Below are 10,445 nucleotides of genomic sequence, written 5' to 3'. Positions count from 1 at the left end.
TATATATATATATATAGAATATTATATATATATATATATATATATATATATATATATATATATATATGTATACATACATACATACATACATACATACTACAAAACCAGAACATACTAAAAAACAAATGCAAATACGTAATTTATTCATAATTATTCAGTACTATGCACATTACATTAAACAGTGCTGAGTAGTAACTGATTACATGTAATCTGGATTATGTAATCAGATTCCAAAAATTAAGTACTTGTAATTAGAGTGTATTACATCTTAAAATGCTCATATTGTGATTACAGTTACTTTTTATGGACTACATGATTACATATTATTCACACAATGGCAGTAAATTATTCATGATGAAAGAAAAAAAAGAAAAAAAACATTTCAAACCTGGACGACTTTGAGTGTGTACTGTTATTGTTGTTTTCATGTTTATTAATGTTAATCCTAAACTTTTTGTCAGCTGAACCCGTAAATAAAATATACTGTACTTAAAATATCTCTGAGGAAGTTAATATTTCAAATAATTTAACAGCACATTCAAATGTTTACAGTTCTCTAATGTCGCTTAATGGTCACATTGATAGGCAGGTAAACAAGTAAAATATTTATATGTTTAGTGTTCAAGGGTTTCGTTTATTTTTATTGTACATTTTTAAGATTTTATAAATTTTTAGCTTTTTGTCAAAGCACAAAGCTACTGCAGTTCTTACTTTAACCCCAGTTTGGCAAACCCTTGTATAATGTAAAGTTTAATGCATTTTATGATGTTGATATAAAAAATGGAACGTTTTATTTTTCTTTACTTTTTTATATGAATATGGTATGTTTAATGTAAGTTTAAAACGAGTTTGATAAAAACAATCTAAAAGTAATCTTAAACGTAGTTGAATTACATTACCTAAAATGAGTACGTTACTAACTACAGTTTTTATCATGTAATCTGTAATCAGTAACGGACTACAATTAGTAAGTAATCTACCCAGCTCTGACATTAAAACTTCTTAAACTAGCTTGAAATTGTTATATTTGCTGGTCTTAAGTTGGTCAAACTGGTCTCCAACCCTACCCAAGCTGGTGTTCAGCCAAAAAAGTCACAAAACCTCACTAAAACCAGGCTGAGAAACATATGCTAAGACCAGACAACCATTTTCATCAGGATACTGAAAACTCTACAGGTTGCTACATTCTACCTCATTCAGATTCTTTGAACCATTTTCAAAAGACCATTGAGCCGCACCGCAGGAAAAGGAAGTGTTGGGATTTGCCGCCAATCCCACAGGTATAAAGTCTGTTTCTTGTGTTCTGTTGTCTGTTCTCTGTTCTGGCTGGCAGATCCTGAAGTCGCCCCAGCTAACGTGAGTGGAGGTGGAGGAAGCCGAGGCGAACTGGTGATTGTTTGGGAGGTGAGCTCAGCGTCTTTATTGTGACAGGAGCGTTTACAAACCAGTCTTCTCTTGTGAGTCGGATTCTGAGGGAATTCTCCACGGTGACGTGGTTTAAATTAGACAAGGTTTAATTAAAAGGCAGCGCTGTCGTCTTTGCTCTTTGCCTCAGTGGGATTGCTCCCTCTGGTATGTAAATCATAATGAAGACGCAGATATGAGACAGCTTTCATACCAGTAAATCTGAAATGACAATGTTTATCAATGGCTTTCTCTTAATCTCACCGGCTGTCACGGCAGATATTCAGCGGCGTGTTTAAATACAGTATTACTTTCAAAATACGGCACATTTTTCACTAAGTCCAGAGGTTTCTTGACTGACACTGTAGTTCTTAAATCTGTCAACTTTATTTACTTATATTTACTGGATTTCAGATTATGTAAGCAACAATGTAAACCTACGACGGAAAATTACTTGTCAACTTGCAGTAATGTAACGCCATGTCAGCTGAATGATTTTCTTTTAATGCATTTTTGAGGGACTAATAGTATTGCTCATACTTTGAACAACCCTATTACCCTCTGAAACTTTGCCTTGTAAATCGTCCCGCATCGTTTGTGCTACAGGCATGAGTGACACCTTAAATAACGGGACTTGTTGAGGAGAGCAGCACTTGCTGTTGTTTTTTCAAAGCGTTTGTTATTATAATGATAAAATTACTCATACAGTTAGCTCTGGTGCTTGAATCTGATTGGTGCCCACTTTTTCAGCAGCATTGGTTCCTGTAAAAAAAATTTCATACATTTTTTTTCATAGGGATGTTTAAAAGAGTCTCTGTTAAAGCCATGAACCAACCCAACCAGCTACAAGGAGAATACAACATTATAAAATTTTATTTGAAGCAAAAAAGTATTTGAAAATTAGACTAAGGTATGTGTACTTAAAAACTTTAGTGAAGGAAAGAACAACAATCCCATGAAGCAGAGAACTACTATCCCATAAAACAATTAATTTAAAGTTGTCAATTATATCTATAGACACAATACATTTATTGCAAAATATGCATATATGTATACAAATATTAAATTTTTTATGTCAGTCATGGTGCATCATGGGAGAAGCTTTTTTGGTGTGATTTGCTGGCCAACTATCTGATTGGTGGAGATTTCTGCACAGCATCATGGGTAATGTAGTTTTTCATCATGCATTCTGCTGTTAAACATGATTTGATCAGGTAATAAAAATATTTTAATAATATTTGTATTCTTGTAATATTAAATATTTGTATGCAGATTTTGCAACAAAATGCTTAATGGGATTGTAGTTATTTCCCTCATTAAAACCGTTAAATACGTGTAAGGCGCTTTGGATGAACGTGTCTGCCAAGTGCATAAATGTAAATGTAAAACCACAGGAATGAAACAAGTGACTTTCTTTATTGAATCACATAACATTTTTTAATTCTCATTTCTCACAGCCTGTGCCAGAGGAGCTACAAAATGGAGAAAAGTTTGGCTACGTGGTGGCATTCCGTCCACTTGGCACCACAACATGGAAACAAAGCGTGTTGGCCTCGGCAGATGCATCACGATACATTTATAAAAATGATACCTTTCCACCACTCACTCAGTTTGAAGTAAAAGTCGGCGTCTACAACGAGATCGGAGAGGGACCGTTTAGCCCTGTGGTCATTGTATATTCAGCAGATGAAGGTTAATATGCTTGTGTTCTGTTTTGATTGTATGCAAATTGTGCAAGGACATTATTGGACATCGTTTAGGAATGACAAAAGTTGATGGATCCGTTTCAAGTTTTAATTACACTCCCTCTACAGCTGTGTTAGTGCACTTTGATGGTAATTTTTTTATTCGCTAGTGTGCTTACAGCGCAATTAGTTCTTGCAAACAGGTGGTACATTTAAGCACCAAAGACTGATGTTGGATGAATCCTGTAAACTGTCTGTTCTCATTACCTGTTGTTTTTCACATTCTTTCCCCTTTTTTGATATGTCTGACATCAACAGAACCCTCAGTAGCTCCTCCCAGAGTCTGGGCCCGCACTCTGTCCGCATCTGAGATCGAGGTATTCTGGAAACCTGTTCACCAAAGTGGCAGCAAAGGACAGATAACAGGCTACGAGGTACATAAACACCATAAATGGAGGGAGGGAAAAAAAGAGGCTCTGACCTCACACTGCATCACCTCAATCAGATTCCTTAATGTATGCACTGTGCTGATGGCAGGGTGTGCAATTTCCTGTTCGCCAACAAGAGTCTGCGATCCCCCGGCCACATTTTTCACAATCTCATCTGCAGAATGAAGAGGTCTTCTCACAGCTGGTCCTGTCTCCCGGGGAGCGCCAATACCCAGGCTTTCTGGGCACTTATATAAATCACCTTTCAGATGTGTGGACATCATACATCAATTCCCCCTCCTGCAAACACTTCAGCTGCTAGGTCGTTTCTCACTGCGTGAGAAACCCACAGGATTCTGCCCATTTCTCTCCTTCCAACCCGAACGAGCCTCCGTGAGAAATCCCAGGTCACGAGGTTGTTCCGTTGAGAAACCACAAAGTCGTTCACAGCTTCGGGTAGTAAAAAAAGGCACATATGAAAATCCACAAATACTTCCAGAGTCCCTGTGCAGATGTTTATTGAACGTAGTAAAAAAAGAAACCGAGTCACAGTGACTTTGTCACAGAGTTAGTGTATCGAACGCTAATACAGGAACAAAAATTACATTCTTCTCAAGTCGATTTCTTAGCTGCGAGGTTGGAAGCACGCTTACTCAAGCAGAAACATTATGCTCATTCAAACATTAAAATTAATATATATATATATATGTGTGTGTGTGTGTGTGTGTGTATTAAATGTGACATGTCTTTGTTTCTTTCCTTTTCAACTTATTTTGCGTAAAATGTTCATATTACATAAGCAATTTGTGAATTTCACAAAAAAGTGAAATGACTTATTGTCTCTTTAAATGTCAATTCACTATTACAGGTGCAGTGGTTGGAGGATGGGTCACCTGAAAGCGATGCAGAGAGAGTAAGGGTCACGGAAACCTCAGTGAACATCACAGGTCTGAAGGGAAGCACGCTTTATCTGATATCAGTCAGAGCACACAACAGCGCAGGCACCGGACCCTCCAGCGTACCCATCACCATCACCACCAAGAAGCCACGTAAGTCATATGGTTATTAAAAACATGATTTTGAACCAAACACAGGAAAGGAGTAGATGACATGAAAATATTTTGGGCATGGCATGCTGTGGCTTGGCAAACTCAATCTAAAACTTTTTAACATCATTGTCTTAAGTCCTCTGTATTTATTATGTATGTAGCATTTTAATAGACTACATGGACTATTTGCACAAAACGTGAAAGTAAAAAGGCCAGTAATAACAAAACTTGTCTCGCATAGTATTCAGACTTCCAGGGGCCTCAAAAGCCTCAGGCTGTATTTTTAAGACTGCCAGAGGAAGTTGAACGGCGGGCGCCTCACTGCAAGTTAGGGCCCTCAGGCTTCATATACAGCATAAAGTAACAGCTATCGGCCCGGGACCATTGCCACATACATTGCTGGTAAAACCGGTGTATATATAAATATATATATACACTGTATATACATATGCAATTCATATGCATTTACACTTCAGTTGCAGGTTCAAAAATAATGTCATTAAAATAAAAGTTAACCCCAGTATATTCGAAAAAATATATATTTGTCAGTTAATGTAGATAATATTTGTCAGTTAATGTAGATTAGGGCCCTCACAGGATCATAGTCCTACCCTCTTAACGTCTTAGTGGGGTGTTCTCAACACTATAAGAGATTAAGGTGGCCTTTGTTAAACTACTGTGGCTAAATAGGCTCATTATCTGATGCCAATAATCAAGAACAAAACACTGTGTTTAACTGAGCCAGAAACTGATCTGATAAACTATGACATTACAATGGAGGGAGTATTATGGCTATTTTCAGCTAATAAGGGCGCTTTAAAATAAAGAGCTTGACAGATCTCTTTCTTTGTGTCGGAGCAGATAGCCGATTGTCCTTTTTCCTTTGTACGGCAGATTCTCTGACAAAATATACTGTGATACCGCCGACCACTGTTATGATCTAGTATAGTTATCTTAATAGCATGTATTGTGGACTCGGTGGGCTTGGTATTATTAGTTAAATTGCTTCAAATTGTGATAACTATTATCCTCAATTTTTTAAAACTATGAATATATGGTGCACAAAGTCCTAGCCATGAAATTTGACAAGAAAAGAGCTCGGATTTTCCATGGTTCAGTGCTCAATTGCTGTTAAACTATGTATAAATTCCTCAATTACTGTGAAAAGTAGAATTGTTTGTGTGGGCACATGACCGGGCAGTGGGAAACACAACATTTGTGAAATTGCTCCTAAGCAACCCTACATCGGGGGCAACTATTTTACTGTTAGAGCGTTATGGAAATAAAGGAAAGAAGGGCATGCTGACATTCAAGCAGCATTAAAATATCTGACATGTCAGAATATCAAAAACTGTAATACATTACAACAGCATGTTTTATTTTTTAAGATGTAGTTTTTTGCCTTTATTTCCATGTGAACTTCCCTGTTTGTCACACATAATGAATTAAAACTCATTCTTTAGTGTCAAAACTATGAACTTATAAACAGAAATAGATCAGTCTACAATGAAAATTCGGGCTTTATTTATTCATCCTCACATTGTGCCAAACCCAACATTTTTTTTTTCTGAGGAACACAAAAAGAGAGGTTTTGAAGATTGTCTACTCTACTTTGTTGTCTTACTGTAAAAGTGGATGGGGACCTGGCCCTGTCAAGCTCCAAAAAGATAAAAGCATCATAAAAGTAGTCTATACTACTCTTTCACTACATCAAAAATCTTTAGAATCCATACAGTTGCGTTTTATGAGAAATGGACAGAAATTAAGTTATTGAGGTGGTCACCATTCAACGTCACTGAATGGAAAAGATCAGCTTGGACATTCTATTAAGGGATTTGAAGAACAAGAGAGTGAATAAATGATCACAGAATTGATATTTTTGGGTGAGATATTCCTTTGATGCTCTGCACAATGTTTCTTTGTTTCATAGCAGTTTTTTGCTGCTACAAAAAAATGACTCCTAAAGTTCCATTTATAGTCTGACTAATTTAAAATGAGAGCCAAGCTGAATTGAATCGGTGCCAGTGAGTTTTGAAAGTTTTAAATTTAGATGATACCTCAGCTGGTGCAGTGCTGATTGTTAAGATTGCAAAGGACAAAATATACGGGAGATGCTGTTCAGTCATATTACACAAGTTGGAAGTAAATCAGAATATGATTTATGTCTTTTAGCTCCAAGTCAACCCCCAGGGAATATTGAGTGGAACCTGACAAACTCAAAGGTCTTTCTGAACTGGGAACATGTGAAGGCGATGGACAATGAATCAGAAGTAACCGGCTACAAGGTAATCAGTTTTTTTTGCTCTCGCTCTTCTGTTGCTTTGCTGATAAACATGCTGTATCAGTGTGCCACATAAGCTAGTGTTTCACATAAAACAACTCCGAGATAAATGACTGAGAACATTATCTTTGAAAGCTGCATTATACTGTATATGCTATGTTTTTTCATTACATTTTTTATTTGAAGTGCTAGTGAAGCCTTTACAGATATGCTCATGCAACTCCTTTGAACATAGTTGAAGTGCAAATAATTTTGCATAGCATTGTATTTAATACTAGTTTCCCATAATTGGTTCTATATACAGCACTTTTTTGTTACTAAATACATTTTTCATAATGTTAAATATCATGAAGACATTTCTTAAAAGGAAAATCCACACCAAAATTCAAATGTATTCATTTAATTATTTCTTATGTGGAACATAAAGAAAGATATGAAGAATGTTGGTAACCGTACAGTTTTGGTTCCCATTGACTTCTTTGGGAACCAAAACTGTATGGTGACCAAAATTCTTGAAAATATGTTATTTTATGTTCTGCAGAGGAAAGCAATGCATTCAGGTTTGGAACAACAGAATTAGAATTTAAATTTTTTGCTGAACTACGCCTTTAACGTATGCAACCTACTGTAAATTGTTACTCTACAAACCTCTACATTAGAGATGTTAAAATGTCATCTTGAATTGGAATTGCCAAAACAAATCAAATCGCTCTTCTCAGCAAAGGCCACTCTTTCTCCTTTTTGCTAGCAGAACTTTTTGTAAAATTATGAAAAACTCAGGGTTTCTCTCATAGATACTGTATATACTTTTAGCAAGACCCTTAGCAAAGAATAGAAATAATAAATGTTAAAAGTAATGAATTCTGAACAAATATCTGACTTGACATTAAATGAAAAGGTATTTTTAAATATATTTCATTGTCTAGATTTGATTTCCCCTTTAATGTAATCGTTAACATTTTTCAAATTTCCTTTCACAAGCTGCAATAAAGCGCTTCTACACTCAAGGTCATACATACAGTTCAGAAACATCTGAGGCTTTTTTACATTTCAGAACAAGCTCCCCCGATCTCCTGCTGCGCTCAAAACCCGAGTCATCTGTAGCGAGAGTTCACACAAAATGTTCAGAAAGAGGATTAAAAATTGTCCGATGTGATTCATTTCTTTTGAGCAAATTAATTTGCTGCAGCGTGCTGCCAGCTAATTGACGACGGCCTCTCTGAAATGTAGAGGTTTGTAGGGTCGGCGAACAGCTGGACGGCTCTGATGCTATCCTCCATCTGGAGCGACGAGCTTAGCAAGGCCTCACCAAAGACACGTTCAGAAGGGAGAAGCATTATTCATTTGCAATCCTAACCGTGAGGCACCTGCAGAATAATACAATCAATAATCATAAATTTTCTAGTCTGTATGAGTAAGAAAGAATATCAGTTTGGTGGCTATTTGTTTTGTACTTTCAATCTTTAAAAAAAATAAATGTAAATGATTTATGGATTGTGAAACCTATTTTTTTCACAGCAAGATATGTCAGCAAACATATTAATAATCCTCCCACTGAAAGTCAATTTGAAATTTGAAATTTATAACGATTATTTAATTTGTATTCCCTCTTTCACCTGGGTTTTGAAGATTGCAAGGAGATGGTGTGAAACAGACTTTTATATACTTTTTTTTTTCCAGTGCTGCTGTTGGTGATTTGTTTACTGGAGCATTTAAATTAAATGATTTGATTAAAAGTAAATTTTTTATGTTGTGTTATGTGTATAAAAAAAGAAACCTTTTGTAATAATATAGACTACCATTCAAATGTTAATTGGGATTTTTTAAAATGTTTTTTTCAGCAAGGATGTGTTAAATTAATAAAAACTGATGGTAAAAACTTATATTGTTAGAAAATATTTCTATTTTAATAAATGCTGTTCTTTTAAACTTTTTATTCATCAAAGAATCCTGAAACAACTTTCACAGGTTCCAAAACAAATTAAGCAGCACTACAGTTTCATCACTGATAATAAATCAGCATATTATAATGATTTCTGAATGATCGTGTGACTCTGAAGACTGGAGTAATGGCTGATGCAAATTCAGCGCTGCATCACAGAAATAAATTATATTTGAAAGTATATTGAAATAGGAAACCAGTATTAGAAATTGCAAAAATATTTCACTATATTACTGTTTTGTCTGTATTTCTTAACAAATAATGCAGCTTTGATGAGCATAAGAGACTCCTTTAAAAAATAAAAAGACAGACATTAAAAATCTTACTGATCCCAGACTTTTGAATGGCAGTGTGTGTATATAGAGAAAGAGACAGAGAGATAGATCGTTTAATTAACTGTTTTCTAATAAACTGTCTTTTAAACTTACAAACTTAACCTATTTTAACAAAATGTTATGCTTAAAAAGTGTGCTATTTTTCTTCATAATAAATGCTTTTTTGTTTGATATTTTATCTTATCAAATTCCAACTTTTTATATCAGAATTAAGTGTTCAAATATGTTTTGGGGCCGCTGTACATCATTAAATATCCTTGTTGTTGTTGTTGTGACTTATTTATTTTTGAGTGTTTTTAGCTAATTGGCACAGACTAGCTGCATTTCACTGACCCACTTTCTCCCGCGCAGGTTATGTATCGTCAAAACTGGCACAGAGGAAGCAACGAAGTTGAGACCAACAGGACGTCCGTGGAGCTTCAGTTGCCATCAGAAGAGGACCTGCTCGTTCAGATCAAAGCCCTGAGTGACGGAGGAGACGGCAGCAGCAGCAGCCCCATCCGTATTCCAAAGATGTCAAGTAAGGCTTCGTGTGAGCTCATTAAGAGCGGTGCACACTGATTTTTCAGCTTGTACTCACAGAATCTAACTGCTAGCCTGGCAATTGCTTGACACTTGTAGTGGCCTCCTATGTATAATCCTGTCTGTGATGTCTTTGTGTTCCTCTCCATCACAGGCCTGAACTCAAGAGGATACTTCAGTTCAGACGCAAGCAAGATGGCCCATGTTCATGGAGTAGTGTTTCTGATCTTGTCATGGTTGTTTTCATAGAACTTTGTCTTTATTTAAAGGTGAAGTGTGTCATTTCCGTGCCACTGATGTCACCAGTATGGTTTTCCAAACAGAAATCAAGCTATAAATGGCTTACTTAGAATTGTTGCATATATACACTCTTCAGCTTTAATACTTTTAAAAAAATCGGATTGGGTGGATATAGCTACATTTTATTTTCCTTTTTTGTTTGTTTAAAGAAGAAATTGGTGACTCAGCTCCATTGCCTTATATTGTGATGGGTTTTTACCTCTTTGTCAAACTATTCGTCTTTTGTATGTAGATTTTATGCAAAAAAGCAGGCTTTCTCTTGTAGCTAATAATTTTGCTTAGGTGTTCAGAACTGAGATTCAAAGTGAGCACAGTATTAAGTCCTGTAATGCAGTAGTGACCTGGAATGTTGGATCTTTAAGAGAAATCCTTGAATTGCTGTTTTTCCTTCTACACACGTCAGTCAAGTCAGCGACGCTGTGCTTGTGTATGTGAAAAGGCCTTTAGATAGATGAAATGCATTGTGTTGTTTTGCATAAGCCCTGAGAGATATTATTGT

The 10,445-nt window shown here is 35.8% G+C and overlaps 1 protein-coding gene across 1 annotated transcript in view; it reads left to right on the top strand.

The window, feature by feature from the left end:
• LOC107555967 (contactin-4) overlaps positions 1-10,056 on the top strand; it is a 35,407-nt gene extending 25,351 nt beyond the window's left edge. The window contains exons 16-22 of the mRNA XM_016238922.1: positions 1,334-1,404; positions 2,862-3,096; positions 3,408-3,523; positions 4,386-4,566; positions 6,739-6,851; positions 9,476-9,644; positions 9,801-10,056. Of these exons, the coding sequence (XP_016094408.1) occupies positions 1,334-1,404; positions 2,862-3,096; positions 3,408-3,523; positions 4,386-4,566; positions 6,739-6,851; positions 9,476-9,644; positions 9,801-9,895 (980 nt within the window). The 3' untranslated portion in view covers positions 9,896-10,056. The remainder of the gene's footprint in view (positions 1-1,333; positions 1,405-2,861; positions 3,097-3,407; positions 3,524-4,385; positions 4,567-6,738; positions 6,852-9,475; positions 9,645-9,800) is intronic.
• Positions 10,057-10,445: the final 389 nt, after the last annotated feature.

Source organism: Sinocyclocheilus grahami, unplaced genomic scaffold (genome assembly GCF_001515645.1).
Source record: "Sinocyclocheilus grahami isolate Dianchi unplaced genomic scaffold, SAMN03320097.WGS_v1.1 scaffold551.1, whole genome shotgun sequence".
NCBI classification, from domain to species: domain Eukaryota; kingdom Metazoa; phylum Chordata; class Actinopteri; order Cypriniformes; family Cyprinidae; genus Sinocyclocheilus; species Sinocyclocheilus grahami.
The sequence above is the reverse complement of the archived record's forward strand: the minus strand, read 5'-3'. Positions and strand labels throughout refer to the sequence as shown.